The 23,379-nt window shown below is 44.3% G+C and overlaps 1 protein-coding gene across 2 annotated transcripts in view; it reads left to right on the top strand.

Moving 5' to 3' along the window:
* The window catches only part of PIEZO1 (piezo type mechanosensitive ion channel component 1 (Er blood group)), a 177,483-nt gene that overhangs the window by 132,547 nt on the left and 21,557 nt on the right, over nt 1–23,379 (top strand). The window contains exons 28-43 of one of the 2 annotated variants that reach the window (XM_067471063.1): nt 125–214; nt 601–683; nt 2,910–2,972; nt 3,730–3,810; nt 8,070–8,170; nt 8,636–8,729; nt 8,876–8,989; nt 9,110–9,282; nt 10,255–10,376; nt 10,685–10,873; nt 14,126–14,384; nt 15,578–15,766; nt 16,415–16,667; nt 19,188–19,305; nt 20,476–20,623; nt 22,175–22,389. In XM_067471063.1, coding sequence (XP_067327164.1) covers nt 125–214; nt 601–683; nt 2,910–2,972; nt 3,730–3,810; nt 8,070–8,170; nt 8,636–8,729; nt 8,876–8,989; nt 9,110–9,282; nt 10,255–10,376; nt 10,685–10,873; nt 14,126–14,384; nt 15,578–15,766; nt 16,415–16,667; nt 19,188–19,305; nt 20,476–20,623; nt 22,175–22,389 — 2,292 coding nt within the window. The remainder of the gene's footprint in view (nt 1–124; nt 215–600; nt 684–2,909; nt 2,973–3,729; nt 3,811–8,069; nt 8,171–8,635; nt 8,730–8,875; nt 8,990–9,109; nt 9,283–10,254; nt 10,377–10,684; nt 10,874–14,125; nt 14,385–15,577; nt 15,767–16,414; nt 16,668–19,187; nt 19,306–20,475; nt 20,624–22,174; nt 22,390–23,379) is intronic. The other variant, XM_067471064.1, reaches the window with a different exon arrangement.

The following is a 23,379-nucleotide window of genomic DNA, read 5'->3' as shown; positions in this document are numbered from 1 at the left end:
CACGGCATTAGGAAGGTTGAGAACCACTGATCTAGTCCAACCCCTTTCTTCCGGTCAGGAAGGCACAATTGCATTGGCCTCTTTAGCCGCTGCATGATGCCTCTCTGCCCATCTCTCTTTGCAGGGGCTTTGCCCTTTACAAGGCCAGGATGATCAAGTGGATGAGCTCCCATCACCAAGCAGAGAAGAAATCCTTGGACCAACTCAAGCGACAGTGAGTTTTGTGCCTTGAAGGAACCAAGAAATGCTCTGTAGTTGTTGTACTACAACTCCCAGCACTCCTCACTATTTGCTGTGCTGTGTGTTGGAGTCCTCTCGTGTGTTTGCATGAAACACAGGGCTGGAAAACAAACTAGAAGTTTGGGTTTTGGACGTTTTTGGAGTTTGGGTAAGGGAAGCTCAAGCTGCAGGAAGTATATCTGGAATAAAGAAATATCTTCCGGGGTTCTGGTGGCAAGATGGAAGTGGGTGGGTTCTCCTTTGCTGTTGGATCACCTGGAAGAGTTACCCAAATGAAAGCAAGGAAAGTTGAGGAAGAAATGGGACCCTGGAACTCAATAGATGGGGACTCCATACGGTGACCAATACATTGCTTTGTAGGATGGAGCGGATCCGGTCCAAGCAGGAGAAGTACCACCAAGGACAACTGGCGGCGGAGCAGACTCCGGAGACAGACCAAACAGGTGCAGAGTCCATTTGGATGAGGAATGGGAAGTTGTTTTCTGAGGGATATCACCCATAAGTTTTCTCCCCTTTGTCCCATCGAGGTGTACAAAGCAATGGCATCTCATGCAGATCCCTGTTTTTGTGGCAAACTCCCCTGGAAGGGAACCCCAAAAGCCATCTAGTCCAACCCCCTTTGGCCAGGCAGGGAGGCAGCACTCAATCCCTCTCAACAGATGCCCATTTAGTCTTTCGAAACTTCTGTTACACATAATTCCACAGTCCAGCTGTTCCCATAAAGGGGGTTGTCCTAATATTTAAGTGGAATCCTTTTTCCTGCCACTTGAATGCATGACTCCATTGCGTTCTAGTCTTTAGAGTGGCAGAAAAAAATATGACCTTCTTTGAAATACTTAAACTTGGGTTTACGTGTCCCTTTCTTGCAATATTCTGTCATCGCCAAGTCACTCCTCAGAGGCTCTGGCTTCCAGGCCAGTTAGAAGGGGCCCCCAAAGGCCGTCTAGTCCAGCATTTCTCAACTTGGGGGTCAGGACCCCTGTAGGGGTCGTGAGGGGGTGTTAGAGGGGTCACCAAAGGCAATCAAAAAACACAGCATTTTCTGTTGGTCATAGGGGTTCTCTGTGGGAAATTTGGCCCAATTCTATCATTGGTGAGGTTCAGAATTTTATTATTTATTTATTTATTTGTTATTTACGACATTTATATGCCGCCCTTCTCACCCCGAAGGGGACTCAGAGCAGCTTACAAGGTATATAAACATACAATACACTATACTATTAGCATAGTACAATATCAGCATTAAACACTGCTATATTGTACTATACCAATTATATTGTAATATTATTAGTAATATTAAATGTAATATAAATATATAATTATAATATCATATTATTATTATTATATTGCATTAAATTATAATATTATAAATATTAAATGTATATACAATATATTATATTAATTATATTATATTAATTATATTATATTATATTATATTATTAGAATAGCACAGGAGACAAGGTGGAACAGAATGCTCTTTGATTAGAGGTGAACTATAAATCCCAGCAACTACAACTCTATAATGTCAACATCTATTTTCCCCAAACTGCACATTTGGGCATATTGAGTATTCGTGCCAAGTTTGGTCCAGATCCATCATTGTTTGAGTCCACAGTGCTCTCTGGATGTAGGTGAACTACAACTCCAAAACTCACGGTCAATGCCCACCAAATCTGTCCAGTATTTTCTGTTTGACATGGGAATTCTGTGTGGGAAGTTTGACCTGATTCTATCATTAGTGGAGTTCAGAATGCTCATTGATTGTAGGTGAACTATAAATCCCAGTAACTACAACTCCCAAAAGTCAAGTCTATTTTACCCAAACTCTAGCAGTGTTCACATGTGGGCATATTGAGTTTTCAAGTTTGGTCCATATCCATCATTGCTTGAGTCCACAGTGCTCTCTTGAGGTCAAAGCCCACCAAACCCTTCTAATATTTTCTGTTGGGCATTGAAGTTCTGTGTGCCAAGTTTGGTTCAATTCCATTGTTGGTGGAGTTCAGAATGCTCATTGATTGTAGGTGAACTATAAATCCTAGCAACTACAACTCCCAAATGACATAATCAATCCCTCCCCACCCTCCCCACCCAACCAATCAATCAATCCCACCCAACCAGTATTCAAATTTGAGCATATTGGGTATTTGTGCCAAATTTGGTCGAGTGAATGAAAATGCATCCTGCATTTCAGATATTTACATTACAACTCGTAACAGTAGCAAAATTACAGTTAGGAAGTAGCAACAAAAAAAAATGATTGGGAGACAAGACAAAATGAGGAACTGTATTAAGGGGTCACGGCATTAGGAAGGTTGAGAAACACTGGTCTAGTCCAACTCTTTGGCATTGAAGGGAAGAGACAACTAATGCACTCCCATTTCCGACATAAAATCCCTCTGGATATTTCAAGATGGCCATAGCGTCGCCTCTTCAGCTTCCCCTTTCCATGATCCAATCTTTGCACTTCTTAATGGGGTTCTTGGTTTCCAATCTGATGGCCTTTTCGGAGTATCAGCCCTGGTGCAAATCCCCTCTTGTGTGCATCTCCAGCTCCCACAAAGGGAGTCATAGTTCCCAGACCTTTGACCAGCTTGGTTGTCCTTCTCTGAACCCTGTCCAGTGTGTCTTTTGGGCCACCCCTTCACTTCTCCTTATGCCCCGCTCCACAGAAACAGGCTCCAAAAAGGACCAGAGGAAGCGCTGGTGGCGTCCGTGGCTTGACCACGCCGCAGGTACAGTCTGACTTGGAGCGCATTAATCCTGACTTATGGCGCTAACTCTCGCTGGGCATCTGGGGCCACTGCTAACACCAGCCATATATGTATATATATCTGCCGTTGGGTTATGGGGCCTCCAGCCATCTCCTCCATCCTGCATGCCACTCTTCTGAACCTCTTCATTGCACCTTTAACTGACCATATTGCCCCGCTTTAAATAGGGAATGCAAGTGTTTGTAGTTTGGGGCAGGCAGCAGAATTCAAGTGGAACACTACAACTCCTAGTATTCCATAGGCACCTACCATGGTGATTCAAGAGCAATTGTAGCACTAAAATTGTGCTGTATGAAAGGACGTCTTTGTTATTGCATGGCCAGTGATAGCAGTATGGTGCCACTTTCACCACGGGATTCTGGGATTTGTAGTTTAGTGAGGCAGGGGTTGGTCTAGCTGAGAACTACAACTCCCAGGATTCCATATGAAACTGCTATGCTAACTAAAGAGGAATTGGGGAAATGGCCACTAAGAAGAAAATATATTTTCCCCAGTCCCAAGCCAATGTGGCCGTTGGGTATATTGTCACGTAAAAATGAACTTGGTCCATGTTGTGATCCTTCATGAAGTTACTTGGGCCGGTGACGTGCATTGCATGCTGCATTTGCATGAACCAAGGGGCATCGGATGCACACATTCTCATCCATGGCCAGCTGTGCTTTGACTTCTGTACTGAACTCTGCACATGGGCAGGGTAACCGTAGTCTGCTTTTCCTAGAAGGAGATCCACGCGGCTCAGAGATACCTCCTCCTGCTAAGTTGGATAGAAGAACAATAGGAAGCAGGGGGCATTATAGTGGTAAAGTCGGCATGGATCGAACCCATCCGGAATATTTGTGTGTGCGCCTTTATTTTTTGGAATTTTTTTGTTTGAAAGCATAAAATCCCAATCCTAGTCCTCTAGGTTTATAGGACTTCAGTGTCCAGAAGCCAATGGATTTGGGGAGCTGAAATCCGAAATGCCTGGAAATTACAACGTTTGTTTTGTGGTTTGAAAGCATCCAAGGTTCTGCACCCTCCTCCCTCTTCAAAGTCCATATAATGCAAACTACCAGAAAGTGGTTGATTTCTCTATTTTTAAAACTTTTGGAAAAATATGTCGTTGAAGGCTTTCATTGCCAGAACCACTGGGTTGCTGTGAGTTTTTAAGGCTGTCTGGCCATGTTCCAGCAGCATTCTCTCCTACATCTGTGGCTAAAGGCATTTTCAGAGGTTCTGTTGGCAGTGAAGCTAGTGGAATGTGTGTGTGTGTATAGTAAAGGTAAAGGTTTTCCCTGACATTAAGTCTAATCATAGAATTATAGAATCAAAGAGTTGGAAGAGACCTCATGGGCCATCCAGTCCAACCCCCTACCAAGAAGCAGGAATATTGCATTCAAATCACCCCTGACAGATGGCCATCCAGCCTCTGTTTAAAAGCTTCCAAAGAAGGAGCCTCCACCACACTACGGGGCAGAGAGTTCCACTGCTGAACGGCTCTCACAGTCAGGAAGTTCTTCCTCATGTTCAGATGGAATCTCCTCTCTTGTAGTTTGAAACCATTGTTCCGCGTCCTAGTCTCCAGGGAAGCAGAAAACAAGCTTGCTCCCTCCTCCCTGTGGCTTCCTCCCACATATTTATACATGGCTATCATATCTCCTCTCAGCCTTCTCTTCTTCAGGCTAAACGTGCCCAACTCCTTAAGCCGCTCCTCATAGGGGTTGTTCTCCAGACCCTTTATCATTTTAGTCGCTCTCCTCTGGACACATTCCAGCTTGTCAATATCTCTCTTGAACTGTGGTGCCCAGAATTGGACACAATATTCTAACCAAAGCAGAATAGAGGGGTAGCATTACTTCCTTAGATCTAGACACTATGCTCCTATTGATGCAGGCCAAAATCCCATTGGCTTTTTTTTGCCGCCACATCACATTGTTGGCTCATGTTTAACTTGTTGTCCACGAGGACTCCAAGATCTTTTTCACACGTACTGCTCTCGAGCCAGGCATTGTCCCCCATTTTGTATCTTTGCATTTCATTTTTCCTGCATTTTGTGTCCTAATTTGGGGGTTGGTGTTAATCTCCAATTCTAAATAAGGAAGGAACATGACTCAGAAACAGGAGATTTCCAGACAGCAAACAATCAAGTGACAGTGAACACCTCCCAAAGAGGATGCCTCCAGGCAACATCAGCCAGGCTGTCTCTGTGCAGAAAGGAGGAAACCATGAAAGTGAACACAGTCTGGTTACCAGCATTGAAAAATACCAGGATCAAGACTGTAAATAGGGAACACCATTCAGAAACAGGAGAGCTCCAAACAATCAAGGGCCAGTTAACACCTCCCAAACATAGAGTGCCTCCAGGCATCAGAGGCCAGGCTACCTCTATGCAAATACTATCACTGGTTGACTTTTCAGCTTCATGGCTACTCAGTGCTATTCAAGCTTACCAAATGCAACATTCACACTTGCTTTAAACAGACAAGGGTTCTGTCGAAGGCTTTCATGGCTGGAATCACTGGGTGGTTGTAGGTTTTTCAGGCTGTATGGCCAAGGTTTAAAAGCATTCTCTCCTGATGTTTCGCCTGCATCTGTGGCATGCATCCTTAGAGGTTGTGAGTGTTAAAAGAAGTTAATGGTTATGCTTGCAATTGCAACATTAACACTCACAACCTCTGAGGATACTTGCCACAGATACAGGCGAAACATCAGGATAGAATGCTTCTAGGACATGGCCACACAGCCCAGAAACCTACAACAACCCAGACAGGGGTTCTTTTTCCCACCCTGGACATTATAATATATAATATACACTCTACTTGCTTCACTACCTCTATGCAAATACCCCCACAGATGGACTTTGTAAACTTCATGGCTACTCAGTGCCAATCAAGCTTGCCAATTGCATCATCCACACTTGTTCTTTCTCCCACCCTGGACATTATTCCACAGGTGTGTGTGTATGTGCGCGCGTGTGTGTATCCACACTCCACTTGCTACCTCTATGCAGGTACCCTCACTGATTGACTTTGCAGCTGCAAGGCTGCTTAATACAATTCAAGCATGCCAATTACAACATCCACATTTGCTTCAACAGACAAGGGTTCTTTCTCCCACCCTGGACATATTCCACATGTGTGTGTGTGTATCCACACTCCACTTGCTACCTCTATGTAGATACCCTCACTGATTGATTTTGCATCTGAAAGGCTGCTTAATACTACTCAAGCATGCCAACTCCAACATCCACACTTGTTTTAAACTGACAAGGGCTCTTTCTCACACCCTGGACATTCTTCCACAGATATATATACGCTTCACTTGCCTCACTGTCAAGAGAACCTCTGAAGATGCCATTAGCCACAGATGCAGGTGAAACGTCAGGAGAGAATGCTGCTGGAACATGGTCAGACAGCCTGAAAAACTCACAGCAACCCAATTATGGGGAAAGAACTTTTTTTCTAACTGCAGTTCCCAGAATCCCCTAGCCTCCATGGCTGCATGGGGATTATGGGAGTTGTATTCCCAGTCATATCACTTTTCCAAGTTCTTCTTTGGAGACTTTGCATTATGTACATGTTTAGCAAGGAATGAGTTGTAAGACCTTTGGCTTCCTATTGAAAGGGTGCATTTGGGGGAGAATATTGTCGTATGTGAGGAAGAGGAGGGGGCAAAGCATGTGAGCACGTGCTTGTGTGCATGCATGTACATTTAAGACCATCTTGGAGTGGTTTGCAAACTTAAAACCAAACACAAAAATGCCAGGAACAGTTGATGAATGAGTAGAGCACCTGACTAGAGAACAAAGAGCAAAAAAGCAGAAAGTGCTACACATAATAATATATCTAACAGCTATATAGTGCATGGAGCATAATATCCTGGAAACAGTATGAAACGGAGACCTGGGTTCAACATGCAAAATACTGTGTATTTCAGGCACATTTGGCAATGCAAAGCCATACTAATCTTGCACAGACGGTCTGCTTTTCATGCAAGAGGAAGCAAAGGAAGTCCTTAGTGTAGATTATTTCAATAGGAGGCAGAAATCTGTAGTGAATCTCCTTCTCTTTTCGACTTCCGGACTCCACTCTTTTGCAAAGGAAAAGGTTTTCTCCATCCTGAAGTTGGGTTTCAATTCTTCTTCTTTGCATGGTCCTTTTCCCCCCCTTTGCTTCGGTTTGAAGAATGGTGGAGGGGAATCGCTTCGCTGTGCATCAGCTCTTCCCAACCTCCTTTGAATTGGGCTGTGTCCACACTGGAGAGTTAGTGCAGTTTTGATACCACTATCTTCCGGAGTAATTGTTTGGAAAAGGTGCTTAGCATTTCTCCAAAGGTCCTTTTCTTCCAGTGTTAGGTCCAAACCTCTGAAATGCAAGAACTCCCCATTAGAAAAGCCAAATTACTCCGTAGACTAGTCCAGGCATGTGCAATCATTGTCCCTCCAGGTGTTTTGGACTTCAACTCCCACCATTCCTAACAGCCTCAGGCCCTTTCCTTTTCCCCCTCAGCCGCTTAAGTGGCTGAGGGGGAAAAGGAAGGGGCCTGAGGCTGTTAGGAATGGTGGGAGTTGAAGTCCAAAACACCTGGAGGGGCAACGTTTACCCATGCGTGGACTAGAGCCATGATATTGCAAACCTACAATGCAGATTTCCCCATAGGACCCTTTCCAAAGTCAATTCCAATTATTCCATAGATAAAATAATTATGTTTCGCATTATACTCTAATTCTGCAGTGTGGACTTTCCCCCCTTGCATGGTCCTTTTCCTAAATCGAATCCCACTTTCGCTGCTACAGCTCCGTCCTATAAAACGTTAGGACTTGTAGTTTGGTAAAGTACTTACCTTGCTACCTAATGCCCTGCCTTCCTCCTGTTGCATGCTCCTGGGTCCAGTAGAGTCGATATTTCCCTTTCCAAACTACAAATCCCAGGGCGGAGCCATGACAACTGGAAAGTGGATCAAACCCTCTCTAATTCTGCAGTGCGGATACGTTTTCTTTTCTTCTTGCCTGGTTTCCCAAGTTGGGAAAAATAGACAGTTTCCTAATATTCTTCTTTTTTGGGGTGGGGGGATTCACAGTGTTGCACTCGGGGGATTACTTCCTCTTTGAGACGGACAGCGAGGAAGATGAGGAGTCGGTCCTGGATGACCAGAAGCCACCCAAGCAGAGTGCTTTCCAGGTGAGATCCTGCCAACAACAACAACAACAATAATAATAATGGCAATAAAAGAAGTAGGGGCACAAAAAATCAGCTTCTGGTTGACAAAATGATACTGGAGAATTGCAAAAGCCACAAAACAAACTTTTATACAACTTGGATTGATTACAAAAAAGTATTTGACTCACTGCCACATTGTTGGATCATCCAATGTCTAGATGTCATTGGGGTTTGTGAAAATGTTAGAAAATTCACTGAAAAGGCAATGAAACAATGGAAAACAGTTGTTTGTAGGCAATGAAAGCTATGGAATTGTTAACTTCGAGAGAGGAATTTTTCAGGGCGACTCACTGTCACCACTGTTATTTATCATTGCAATGATCCCCCTATCAGTAAATCTACAGAAAACAAACCTGGACTACCAAACAGCAAGAAATACGGGTATTATTCCCTGATTGCTGATCCTACATGTTTTCTTCCTTCCAGCTGGCCTATCAGGCCTGGGTGACCAACACCAAGTCAGCGTTGCACGAACGGGAGAAGCAAGAGAAAGAGCAGGAGGCCTTGGAGGAAGCCAAAGGCAAGCTCTTCTGTTTCCATTCCTCCATCCCATTTTGGGCTGAATGCAAGGGGGCTTTCGGGTGCAACGTGCCCATTTCTGGAGGGCTATGAGGCATATCGGTAGAGTGCATGGACAGAGTGCTTGATCAATCCTTTGTTTTGCAGGGGAGGACAGCAAAGGGGGCGTCCGGCGTGGCCCATTGAAGGACAGGACCAGCAGCCAAGAGGAGGAGGAAGAAGAAGGAGAACAGGATGAAGAAGAGGAAGAAACATCTCCTGGTGGGTGGAAGGGATGATGCAGAAGAAGGGATGTCATGAAGAACAAATGGAACAGTTGTAGCTGATGCACACAAATGTCATGCCAGACCATCCCTCACTTCAATCCATCTTCTGTTCTAGGGAAGAGTAACGTGCTGCAGCGGGTTCTTAACGTGCTCCGCTTCCTGTGGGTACTGTGCCAGGCCACCATGGATGGACTGACCCAGTGGCTACGTGCCCTTACTAAGGAACATGAGGAGTTGTCCACCGTTTTGGGGCTAGAGAGATACGTCCTCACCCAACAGTTGGATCAGGTAAGCCATCCTTTCTCCCGTTTGGTGATGCTCCCACTTGTTCTCTCATCCTGTGCTGCTCCATCTAGTTCTATCATTTTGTGATGGTCCAACTGTTTTCTCCTTTGGGGGTGGTCCATTATGTCTCTCATTCAGTTACCTGATGGGCCTTCTTTCATTTGGTGATGATACATCCCTCTGTCTTTTCATTCAGTGATGGTTCACCCATTCTCTTGTTTGGTGATGCTCCATGCAGTCTCTCCTTTGGTGATGTTCCATATGTTCTCTTGTTTGGTGATACTCCATCCATCCTCATCTGAGGGTGGTCCATTTGGTGATTCTTCATCCAGTCTCCTTTGGTGATACCCCATCCCATTCTCTCGTCTGGTGATGCTCCATCCGCTCTCTCCTTTGATGATGCTCCACCTATTCTCTCGTCTGGTGATGCTCCATTCATCCTCATCTGGTGGTAGTCCATTTAGTGATGCTCCATCCATGCTCTCATCTGGTGATGCTCCATCCATCCTCTCCTTTTGTGATGGTTCATCAGTTCTCCTTTGGCGATGTCCCGTTTATTTTCTCATCTGATGATGCTCCATCCGCTCTCTCTTTTGGTGATGCTACATCCATTCTCTCCTTTGATGATGCTACATCCATCCTTATCTGATAGTGGTCCATTCTGTGATGCTCCATCCATGCTCTCATCTGGTGATGCTCCATCCATTCACTCCTTTGGTGATGCCCCAATACATTCCCTTGTCTGGTGATGCTCCATCCATTCTCTCATCTGGTGATGCTCCATCCATTCACTCATTTGGTGATTCCCCAATCCATTCCCTTGTCTGGTGATGCTCCATCCATTCTCTCCTTTGGTGATACTCCATCCATCCTCATCTGATGGTGGTCCATTTGCTGCTGCTTCTTCCAATTCTCTCATCTAATGATGCTCCATCTTTTCTCTCTTTTGGTGATGCTCCATCTGTTCTTTTGTAGGCAGAAGAGGTTCAGAGGAGCGGCCTGGACAGATTGTACCAACCAGTAGCGGCAGACCAGGCCTCGGTGGATACCGCACTGCCGGGTACGGCGGCAGGGTCTCCCAACAGCACAGCTTCCAGGCAGGTGCATAGGGGTGAGGGTGAAGAGAGTCTCCAGGTATGTCTACATTGTGGATTGGATGTAGTTTGACACCACTTGAACTGTCCAGGCTCAATGAGATGGAATCCTACAAACAAAGTTATTGTTTGTAGAAGCAGAAGGAGTCTTGGGCAGAGGTGGCAAAATACCTTGTAAATCTACAACTCTTAGAATTCCATGGGGTTTAAAGTGGTGTCAAAATGCTTTCACTCTACAGTGTAGGTGTATCCTCCATGCATTCTGGTAGAACAGGCCCATGACCTCTCTCTTCCATCCCCTTTTTCCACAGTGCGGGCGAAGCTGTGGAAGTGCTTAGCACCGACACCACCGGCTATGACACCCGAAGCAACAGCAACGAGCGGAGCCCTGAGTTCGAGTCCCAGGATGGCATGGCGCTCCTTCTTCCCAGCAGCTCCCAAGAACTCCTGGCCGAATCCGTGACCCGACCCCGAACTGCAAGCGAATTGCTCCGGAGCAGGTACCGAAAACACAGAAAGCAGGCCAAAAACAGAATCTAAGTCTGAAGGCAGATTTGGGTAACAAGATCAGTTTGGGCAGAAATGCAGTTTGACATCACTTGAATTGCCATGGCTCGGTGCTATTGAATCCTGGGATGTGTAGTTTTAACAAAGCCTTTAGCCTCCTGTGCCAAAGAATGCCAGACTATGACTCCCAAGATTCTGTAGCATTGAGCCATGGCAGCCAAAGTGGTGCCAAACTGCATTAAATCCAGAGTGTAGATGCATTTATCAAAATGTGTTTTAATATATTTATTGTACTGAGTTTTTTTATGATGCTGTGTTTTTAACTATGTTGTGCCTCACCTTGAACCATGAGGATACATGTATTGTTATTATTTTATTGGTATTATTGTTGGGTGAGTGGGCTTATTAACAAAAGACCCTCCTCATAAATGTACAGCAGAGTAACTTATTAGCAGCAGCGTGACCCAGCACCAGTAGCCCAAAGTGACAAAAAAGAACAAAAACACAGAGACCAATATTATTTCTTCCTTAGGAGGCTTTTCTTTGTAGCAAAATAATATGGTTGCACTATTTACAAGAACAAGGTTTCCATAACACAAATAAAGTTCTTTATACTTCCTTCTTTGTTTCCACGCTGGGCTTCTTTCTCATGCAGAGAAACAGCTTCACACTCACAGAGCCTCTTATCACACAAAAATTATACAGGAGCTTCACATAGTAGCGTTTTACACACGATGCCTTTAACTTGGGGCTTCTTTCACCGAAGCCTTCTCACACCAGGCCTACTAACACTGAGGACTACCACACACTGAGACCTTTCTCCCACTGAGGCCTTCTCCCACACTGAAGGCTCTTCTCCCACAGAGACGTCTCACAGACTGAGGGAACTGAGCTACAGGCACACCTGTTTATATTGAACTGCAGCTTTTCCTGAGTCATTGCATCCATTTAACCCTTTCAGTGCTTGACTCACATTTTTGCAATTAAAAATACCTAGTTAATTTTCAATATTTCTGACAATTATCATGATCATCATCAACCTCTTAGGGATCTCTAGGTCCTCCAATGCAACTCTATGATAATTTAATTTAATTATTTCAGGTAATAGCAGGAATGTATCCCCCCAAGATACGAGAGTTTTATCGTATATCAGAACCAACAGGGGAGACATTTTGGCATCATGGTCATCTAACATTCATGTTTCCAAATGTTCATCTTCTGTATCCTCCTCCTTTTTTTCTTTCACCAGATTACATTCTTTTCTCTTGCTCCTCACCACCTTTTTAATAGTTATGACTTAAAATTTTGAACAGAAGCTCTCCGAAGCTCTAGGTACTCTTACTGCCTATTACAGGGAAAACCAACTGATCCCTAATCCATCCAAAACACAGACATGTGCCTTTCACCTTAAGAACAGACAAGCATCCTGAGCTCTGAGGATTACCTGGGAAGGAATCCCACTGGAGCATTGCAGCACACCCAAATACCTGGGAGTCACTCTGGACCGTGCTCTTACCTACAAGAAGCACTGCCTGAACATCAAGCAAAAAGTGGGCACTAGAAACAATATCACACAAAAGCTGACTGGCACAACCTGGGGATCACAACCAGACACAGTGAAGACATCTGCCCTTGTGCTATGCTACTGTTGCGGAAGATTCGTTACCCAAGATCATTTAGAGTACAATCAGGAAGGAAGAGAAAGGAGACGGCAACTGATTCCAGGCTTTTTAATTCTATCGAGCTCGATAGGGTGTCCAGAAAACAATATCTGACACAAGTTGGAAGTCAGATTTGCTCCAGCATTTATAGCATAAATTCACAGGTTTACACATGCGCATATGGGTCTTGACATTTAACAATCTAATCAATATCAATTTGTCCTCGAGGAACCGCAGCCAAGAACATTTGTTGGCAGGACATTATAATTTCCACTGCTCCCCTTTTCGTCAGCTGATCAGCCACGCTCCCAGACAATTACATAATCTTTAGAATGAATCATAACTTCATATATATCTCTTTATACATATGTCTTCATATATGTATCTTTAACATAAAACTTATTCAAAAGCAGCCTCCCCAGTAATTCTTCTATGATTACAATACATTATTTCCCTCAGTTGATCTTTTAAAAAGGTGTGTAAAATTACCTGCTATTTACATCAACCAGACAGGAGGTGGCACTACTACTACGTGACCTTTAGATGTTAGTTTTCGGATCAATAATATTGCCAAGTTTCCTTTAGCCTTCAGCCTTTAGCCTTGGCTTCTTCAAATATTGACTTAAGATAGAGCCAGCCTGAAAGTGTTCTAAGTCATCTGTTAAATTTCTCTTCCACCAAACTCTTTGCTTCCCAGTCTCAAGAACGGACAGGTAAGCCTTACTGCTCATTATTTTCATTTTAAATTATGATTATTTTATTTCTCCTTATGGCCACCACACTACTCTGCTGCTGAGTATGCTTGCCCAGTGTGGAACACATCTCACCACACTAAAACAATAGATGTGGCTCTTAATGAGACATGCCACATTATCACGGGGTGTCTGCGCCCTACACCACTGGAGAAATTACACTGTCTAGCCGGTATTGCACCACCTGACATCCGCCGGGAAGTTGCAGCCAATAGTGAAAGGAGCAAGGCAGAGATATCTCCAGCTCATCCCTTGTTTGGGTATCAGCCAGCATGTCAATGACTTAAATCAAGAAATAGTTTTCTTAGATCTACAGAGACACTCGCTGGAACACCTCAGCAAGCGAGAGTCCAAAAGTGGCAGGCTCAAACCCAGCACCTCAATCCGTGGGTGATACCAGATGAGAGACTCCTCCCTTGGCACACAGAAGACTGGGCAACTTGGAAGGCGCTGAACATACTGCGCTCTGGCACCACAAGATGCAGAGCCAATCTTAAAAAATGGGGCTACAAAGTAGAATCCACGACATGCGAGTGCGGAGAAGAGCAAACCACAGACCACCTGCTGCAATGCAACCTGAGCCCTGCTACATGCACCATGGAGGACCTTCTTGTGGCAACATCAGAAGCACTCCAAGTGGCCAGATACTGGTCAAAGGACATTTAATTAACTACCAAGTTTGCAAAATTTGTGTTTTTTTATCTGTTTGTTTGTTTTGTTCTGTTAGAAATGTAATACAATGGTATGGTTGCTGATGACACGATAAATAAATACGTAAAAATATAATAATTAGTCGTTTTTCTTCCTTTCATCACCTCCCCTCCCCTCTTAGGCACGTCTCCTTCAAAGAGCTTGAGGAGTCGGAGCGCTTCTACCAATCCCGCAACCGCTTGGTGCGGCTCCTGCTGGCCTGTTACCACTTTTTGGCCGGCCATTCGGACCTCCTGTGCTACTTCATCATCATCCTGAACAACATGGTGACAGCCTCGGTGGTCTCTGTGGTGCTTCCCATCCTGGTCTTCCTGTGGGCCATGCTCTCCATCCCCAGGCCCAGCAAGCGCTTCTGGATGACAGCCATCGTCTACACAGAGGCAAGTTGGAATGTTTGATAGAAATGGCAATGCATTTCTAATCTATCTATTTATGCATCTATACACATTAAAAGTGAAAATATGTATGTGTGTATGTGGCTGGCATGTCCACTCCTGCTTCCACAAACAGCTATAGCTCTGACCACTCAGAAGACACCAAAGTTCCTCCTTCCAGTCACATTGCAGGTTATAGCGAGCATAGTGAACATGTCCAAGAGCCCTGCAAATGTCTTCCACAAACACCATACTGCCCATCACCCAAGTGAAGGCTTTCATACCATTTCATCCTAGATGTTCTATCTTTCCTCCAGAATAGACATCCCAGGGTTCCTTTCTCTCTCCATGGGTGTGGACTTTGCATGACTCCACCTACTACCTCTTCCTTAACCCTTTCCTACCAATTACTATGACACACAGCAAACAGAGGAATTGATCAGCAATTGAACATACTAGAGAAGTTTGGAGAGAATTCACCATGATTTATAGGAATTGTAGATACAGGGATGTATAGTTCACTTGTAATCTAAGAGCATTCTGGAAGTAACTTGGCACACCGAATCCCCAAGAAAAAAAATATTGGAGGTCTTTTTGGGGAAAATTCACCTTGATTTGGAGGAGTTGTAGTTCACCTACATCCAGAGAGCACTCTGAACCCAAACACCAATGAATCTTGACCAAACTTGGTACATAAACCTAATATGCCAAAATTTGATTGCTAGAGGGGTTTGGGAACAGGACTGATCATCCTTTCTGGGAGTTATAGTTCACCCACAACCATAGAAACTGTGACCTCCATTGATGATGGACCTGGACCAAACTTGGCACACAAAACCCCCTTGACTAACTCAACCTATTGTAGGGGTTTGAGGGGACTGACTCACCATAGTGGGAGTTGTAGTTTACCCTACAGCCAGAGTGCCCTAGACACACTCTGGAGGACAAAGAAGAAGAAGCAGAAGAAGGAGAAGGAGAAGATTCTTTCACCATTTTGAAAATGAGTGTAGAGGAAAGCAGAAGCATTTGGGGATACTATGGGGCTCATGTAGATGTGAGTTTATTTTTGTGTGTTTCATGCACCCCAAGGTGGGAGATTTCAAGAGCCACAGAACCAGATGTTGCTTGTGGCCCATGGACTGTGTTCTACCCACCCCGGCGCACTTCTATTTGTGACTCTTTGTGTGTCGAATCCACAGGTGATGGTGGTGGTCAAATATCTCTTCCAGTTTGGCTTCTTCCCTTGGAACAGCTACAGCATCTTGGTGCGCAATGATGCCAAGGCCTTTTTCCCACCCAGAATCCTTGGCGTGGAGAAGACCGACAACTACATCAAGTACGATCTGATCCAGCTGATGGCTCTCTTCTTCCACCGATCCTTACTCCTGGTAAGGCAAAGAAGGTGGAGTCCAGAGATTGGACAAGTTCCCTTTTTTTGAAACTTCAACTCCCAGCATGCCCCATGCCTGAGCTGTGGCTTAAACCCCATTCCTAGTACCAAACTATGGAAAACCATTAAAGCTCCACAGTGTCAGCTTGCTCTTTTGACCAGGCCTTAGGTTTAGATGTTGTCTATAAATGTCACTTTCCCCAAGCTCTGGGATGGAGTCAGAGTAGCCTTTGGGAGAAAGTGGTACCCGGGGAAGCTCTTGGTAACCATGGAAACAGATACAGGATGCTTTTGGAAAGACTCAGACTTACCAAGTCTGATGCCTCCCAGGTAACTACTCCTTCCAAAAGTAACTTTCCCCAAGCTCTGGGATGGAGTCAGAGGAACCTTTGGGAGAAAGTGGTACCCAGAGATGCTTTTGGTAACCATGGTAATAGATGCTTTTGGTAATCATGGCATCAGACTCAGGATGCTGGTGAGCACTGATGCCTCCCAGGTCAACCTGCTCCCTCCGAAAGTAACTTTCCCCAACTCTGGGATGGAATTGGAGTAACCTTTAGGGGAAAAAACCTTTTTCAATGGATGCTGGTGAGGGCTGCCCTCTCTGAGGTCAACTTCATATGTCTTCCCATCTCTTCTTTACCAGAGCTATGGCTTGTGGGACCACGAGGAAGATGTCTTAGCCAAACCTGTGCCCGAGGCAGTAGAACCACCGGCTTCAATGCCAAGCGGAGAGGGAGCTGGAGCAGAGACTGATGCCCAAGTCCCACCTGGCAAGACGGAAACGGCAGTGGTTCCAGAGGCAGGGACGTCGAAAGGGATCCGGTCGCGGTTCAGGAAGAAAAAGAAGGAGAAGAAGAAAGAGGAGAACAAGGCAGTGGAGGAAGAAGTGACAGAAGGTGGGGCAATTTTAAGTCAATTGGTATATGGCAGAAGTGGGCAAATAGGGAAGACTGGGGAAAGTTAGGAGAGTGTATTAGAAACCCAAGACATTTTGGGGTGTCACATCCCCCCTTTGCACCTCCTTTGGGTGAAAAAATGGAGAAGCAATTCATAGTTTGCCATTGCCTTTCTCTATGTTTTGAATGAAAGCTGGCATAGTTTCCATGTTGGAATAGGATGCTGGAACGCCAGAGTTCAAATCTTCATTAGGTGACACACACTCAGCCTCAGAGGAGAGCTATCTGTGCAAATTTTGCCAAGAAAACTCCATTATAGGGTCACCATAAGTCACTAATAATATTTATCATTTCAGAAGCAAATTGAGGGTACAGTTATAATGTATTTAAAAACACAAACAAAGTTAGAAACTTGGCATGATGATAAATGTTCTTTGACCAGAAGCTGGCCACTTGGAGTGCATCTGGTGACATTGTGAGAAAGTCCTCCATTGTGCATGTGGCAGGGCTCAGACTGCATTGCAGTGAGTGGTCTGTGGTTTGCTCTTCTCCACACTCGCATTTCATGGATTCCATTTTGTAGCCCCATTTCTTAAGGTTGGCTCTGCATCTCGTGGCGCCAGAATGCAACCTTTGCCAGTGTTGATGTGGAGAGTGTCTGGTTTGCCTGTTCTGGAATATGCAACATATCATAGTCCTTCTTTAAGGGTCTCTTTCAAATCTATGATACTATACCTGTGTGTGTGTGTGAGAATCATATCTCTATCTATCTCTCTATATTTATGACTGGATGGCTCTTTGTCAGGAGGGCTCTGATTACATGTTCTTGCCCTGGTGAAGAGAGTTGGACTGGATGGCCTTAAGTATTTTCTGTTGGACATGGGGGTTCTGTGTGGGAAGTTTGCCCCATTTCTGTTGTTTGTGGGTTTCAGAATGCTCTTTAATTGTAGTGAACTATAAATCCCAGTAACTACAAATCCCAAATGTCAAGGTCTATTTCCTCCAAACTCCATCTGTGTTCATATTTAGGCATATGGAATTTTTGTGTCAAGTTTGCTCCAGATCCATTATTGTTTGAGTCCACAGTGCTCTCTGGATGTAGGTGAACTACAACTCCCAAACTCAAGGTCAATGCCCACCAAACCCTTCTAGTGTGTTCTGTTGGTCATGGAAGTCCTGTATGCCATGTTTGGTTCAATTCCATCATTGGTGGAGTTCAGAATGCTCTTTGATTGTAGGTGAACTATAAATCCCAGCAACTACAACTCCCAAATGTCAAGGTCTATTTCCCTTAAACTCCATCTGTGTTCATATTTGGGCATGTGGAATATTCGTGCCAAGTTTGGTCCAGATCCATCATTGTTTGAGTCCACAGTGCTCTCTGGATGTGAGTGAACTACAATTCCCAAACTCAAGGTCAATGTCCACCAAACCCTTCCAGTTTTTTCTGTTGGTCATGGGAGCCCTGTGTGCTAAGTTTGGCCCAATTCCATCATTGGTGGAGTTCAGAATGCTCTTTGATTGTAGGTGAACTATAAATCCCAGCAACGACAATTCCCAAATGACAAAATCAATTTTTTTTGAGTGGAGGACATACATTGGACTGTTAGGTGTCTTGTGTCCAAATTTGGTGTCAATTCCCCCAGTGGTTTTTGAGTTCTGTTAATATCACAAACGAACATTACATTTTTATTTATATAGATATTTTAATTCGGTTTGACTGGGCTTGGTCCCCATGTAAGCTACCCTGAGTCTTTTTGGCGAGATGGTGGTGGGATACAAAAATAAAGTTGTTGTTTGTATTGTCGAAGGCTTTCATGGCCGGAATCACTAGGTTCTTGTGGGATTTTTCGGGCTATAGGGCCATGTTCTAGAGGCATTTCTCCTGATGTTTCGCCTGCATTTTCATGAACAAAATCTGGCTACCAGTATTAAAAAACTCCAAAATTATAACAGCAAAACAGCATAGAGGAAACAACCAGGCACATCTTAACACCTCTCAACAGGGTATTTTCCCAGGCTCAGCCAAGCCTTCAAATGCTAATGAAGGTGATCAGTTGAAACATTCACACCTAGCTCCAGCAAGGAAGAGCTCCTTGCCCCACCCCAGCCATTCCACAGATATATAAACCCATTGTCCTAATTCCAACAGACCTCACTACTTCTGAGGATGCTTGCCATAGATGCAGGCGAAACGTCAGGAGAAATGCCTCTAGAACATGGCCCTATAGCCCGAAAAAACCCACAAGAACCTAAAGTTGTTGTTGTTAAAGCAAATCAGGAGTCCCTAGACATCCCAATCTGGATCTCAGACCTCTATAATACACTGTTTTTCTTTTCCCTATTCCTCCTGTATAGAAATTAAAATATGGATACTTGGGATCACTGGTGGGCATTGCTCTTTGGCTCTGAGCTCAAGGGAGTCATTGGAAATGGATGCCCAGAGTAATCCAAGGAATGTCTCCCACCTACTGCCCCTGAAATGCTTTCATGCGCACACACTGCCTTGTCTTTTTCTAGCCCCAGAAGAGCAAGAAAAGAAACAAGAGACAGAGGAAGGAGAGGAGAAGAAGTCGAGCCCATCCCAGGAAAAGCTGAAGGCCGCCGGACGAAGAGCGAAGCACTTATTTTCCTCTGCGTAAGTGCAGAGTGGGTGCAATGGATCTGGTGCCAGCAATGACAATGATAATGATGATGATTATGTTTATTTATATCCCACTTTTTCTCTCCACAAAGGAGACTCAAAGCAGCTTCAATACAATTTAAATATACAAACATTAAAACAGAATTAAGTATTAGTGGTAATAATAATAATAACAATAATAATAATGGGTTGCTGTGAGTTCTCCGAGCTGAATGGCTATATTCCAGAAGCATTCTCTCCTGACGTTTCACCCACATCTATGGTAGGCATCCTCAGAGGTTGTGAGGTCCGTTGGAAATTAGGCAAGTGGGGTTTATATAATGTCCAGGGTGGGAGAATAATAATAATAATAATAATAATAATAATAATAATAATGGGTTGCTGTGAGTTCTCCGAGCTGAATGGCTATGTTCCAGAAGCATTCTCTCCTGATGTTTCACCCACATCTATGGCAGGCGTCCTCAGAGGTTGTGAGAACTCTTGGAAATTAGGCAAGTGGGGGGTTATATAATGTCCAGGGTGGGATAATAATAATAATAATAATAATAATAATAATAATAATAATAATATAAAACTTTATTTATACCTTGCCACCATCTCCCCGAAGGGACTCGGGGTGGCTAACATGAGGTCAAGCCCAAATAATTACAATAAAGCAAAGTAAAGTACATACAAAACAGATGATAACATCAAATTAAAATGTGTAAAAATAACATAGTAATGCAATAAAATAATGACAATAGCATAACAAAAACAAAGTATAAAATGCTAAAAGAATTAAACAAAGGCGAAAGAACTCTTGTCTGCTTGAGGCAAGTGTGACTCTTGCAGCCGGCCACCTTGATTAGCATTGTATAGCTTTGCAGCTTCAAAGCCTGGCTGCTTCATGCCTGGGGGATCCTTTGTTGGGAGGTGTAACTAGCCCTGATTGTTTCCTGTCTGGAATTCCCCTGTTTTTTGAGTGTTGCTCTTTGTTTACTGTCCTGATTTTAGAGTTTTTTAAAATACTGGGAGCCAGATTTTGTTCATGTTCATGGTTTCCTCCTTTCTGTTGAAATTTCCACATGCTTCTTGTGGATTTCAATGGTTTCTCTGTGTAGTTTGAGATGACTATGAAAATTAGTAAATGAACCATGAAAATGAACTTTTCCCTCTTTCTTTCAGGGCAGGATGTGTCTTCCAGCCGTTGCGGCAATTTTTCCAGGACATTTTGCACAGCAAATATCGGGCTGCCACAGACGTCTATGCGCTCATGTTCCTGGCTGACGTAGTCGACTTTATCATCATCATCTTCGGTTTCTGGGCTTTTGGGGTACGTCTTGTTTACTGTTGGTCTTTGCAAAGTTAACGTACAGGTTGAGCATCCCTTATTGGAAATGCTTTGTGTTTTGGAATATTTGCATATACATCATGAGACACCTTGGAGAAGGTGCACAAAAGTCTAAACATAATATCTATGTATGTTTTGTAGACCTCTTTATACACAGAGCCCAAAAGGTAACTTTATGCACAATGGGTTGTTGTAGGTTTTTTCGGGCTATATGGCCATGGTCTAGAGGCATTCTCTCCTGACGTTTCACCTACATCACTACCTCTGAGGATGCTTGCCGTAGATGCAGGCGAAACGTCAGGAGAGAATGCCTCTAGACCATGGCCATATAGCCCGAAAAAACCTACAACAACCCTGTGTCTATACTGTGTTATGAATACTGTTTGACACCACTTTAACTGTTATAGCTCAATGCTACGGAATCTTGGGAGTTGTAGTTGGGCAGACAAGGGTAAAGACCTTGCAAAACTAAACATCCCTGTTGGAACTAGGAAAGTGGGTTTATATATCTGTGGAATGACCAGGGTGAGACAAAGGACTCTTATCTGCTGGAGCTAGGTGTGAATGTTTCAACTGACCACCTTGATTAGCATACAATGGCCTTACTGTGCCTGGGGCAAACTTTTGTTGAGAGGTAATTAGATGTCCCTGCCTGCTTCCTCTCTGTTGTTGTGCTGTTTGCCCCAGGCACAGTCAGGCCATTGTAAAGGAGGCTTTTCTTTATAGCAAATTAATATGTTTGCACTATCTACAAGAACAAGGTTTCCATAGCACAAATAAAGTTCTTTATACTTCCTTCTTTGCTTCCATGCTGGGCTTCTTTCACCTGCAGATAAACAGCTTCGCTCTCACATTGCCTCTTCTCACACTGAGGCTTCTCGCACCAGGCCTTCCTCATACTGAAGCCTACTAACACTGAAGCCTTTCTCCCTGTGAGGCCTACCTCACACTGAGGTATTTCTCCCACTGAGGCCATCTCACACTGAGGGCTCTCTCAGACTGAGGCCTACTAACACACTGAGGCCCTTCTCCCACAGAGACCTCTCATAGACTGAGAGCAACTAACCTGCTTGTTCAACTACAGCTTTTGCTGAGTCATTGCATCCATTTAACCCTTTCTGTACTTGACTCACATTTTTGTAATTAAAAATACCTAGTTAATTTTTAATATTTCTGACACCGCATCTTTTCCACTGAAGAAATTGGATCTTTGGACCGTAATAAAGATTGATGATGATGAACCTGTCTATAATACCATCTTCAGGCACAGGAATCGTGGAAAGTGGGTAGAATATGCAAAAGGTCGCAAGCTTCCTTTGAACAAATCTTGCCACAAAAAGACTTGTTATAAGTTGGGAATGACTCAAAGGCACACAGACGGATGCCAACAAGGACTCTAGAACCCAGCATCCTGGCAAGAGAGAGGCTATGTTTCCTATAAAGGGAACACGGGGAGGATGTGCCAGATGGGTTGCCCTGGGAAATGTGACTTCCACACCTATTAAGCTGCCATTCCTCTCCTTTCCTCCCCAGAAACATTCGGCTGCCGCTGATATCGCCTCCTCACTTTCGGAAGACCAGGTCCCACAGGCCTTCCTGGTGATGCTGCTCATCCAGTTCTCCACCATGGTCATTGACCGGGCCCTCTACCTCCGCAAGAGCGTCCTGGGCAAACTCGCCTTCCAGGTCTTCTTGGTCTTCGGCATCCATGTCTGGATGTTCTTCATCCTGCCTGCTGTCACTGACAGGTAAGTGTTAACAGGTGACCCCATCTTCTCCCAAACCCGTCCATGGACTCCATAGAATCCTAGAGTTGGGGGACACAACCAAAGGTCATCCAGTCCAACCCCCTTCTGCCAGGCAGGGAGACACAATCCAAGTCTCCCAACAGATGGCCATCCAACCTCTATGTTGGTGATTCCATCACAGCTATTCCATCTTGAATGTTTCCATAGATTCATAAAGTTGGAAGAGATTCCCAAAGGCCGTGCATTCCAACCCCCTTCTGCCAGGCAGGCACAATCAAAACTCTCCCGACAGATGGCCATTTAACCTCTAAGTTGGGGGACTCCATCACAGCCATTCTATCTTGAATGTTTCCATTTCAAAAGTTCATAGAGTTGAAAGAGACCCCCTCAAAGGCAATTGAATCCAACCTCCTTCTGGCAGGCAGGAAGACACAATCAAAGTCTTCCTGACAGATGGCCATCCAACCTCTATTTTGGGGATTCCATCTATTTGTTTGTTTGTTTGTTTATTTATTTACATCATTTCTATCCTGTCCACATCAGCCCGAAGGTGACTCAGGGCGACGTACAAGCCGGCAACAATGAAATGCCATATATAAAAATACATACATCGATAAAACAGCAAACATCATCATACATTTAAAACCATAAAAAGCAATAAATAATTATAATTATAAAAAACGATGTCTTCTTGTTTAAATCCTCAGCCATTCCATTGTCATCGCCGTTTCAAGTACATTTCCAATTTCAGTTATCTAATCATGCTATGCTTCCGAATGCTTGCTCAAAGAGCCAAATCAGGAGAGAGGGGGCCGATCTAATATCCCTAGGCAGGGAGTTCCACAGCCGAGAGGCCACCACCGAGAAGGCCCTGTCTCTCGTCCTCGCCAAACATGCTTGTGAAGCAGGCGGGATCGAGAGCAGGGCCTCCTCAGATGATCTCAAGTTCCTAGAGGGTTCATAGGAAGAGATGCGTTCAGATATATAAGC

The sequence above is a fragment of the Anolis sagrei genome, chromosome 8 (assembly GCF_037176765.1).
Source record: "Anolis sagrei isolate rAnoSag1 chromosome 8, rAnoSag1.mat, whole genome shotgun sequence".
NCBI lineage: Eukaryota > Metazoa > Chordata > Lepidosauria > Squamata > Dactyloidae > Anolis > Anolis sagrei.
This window is presented reverse-complemented; position numbering and strand designations above follow the sequence as displayed.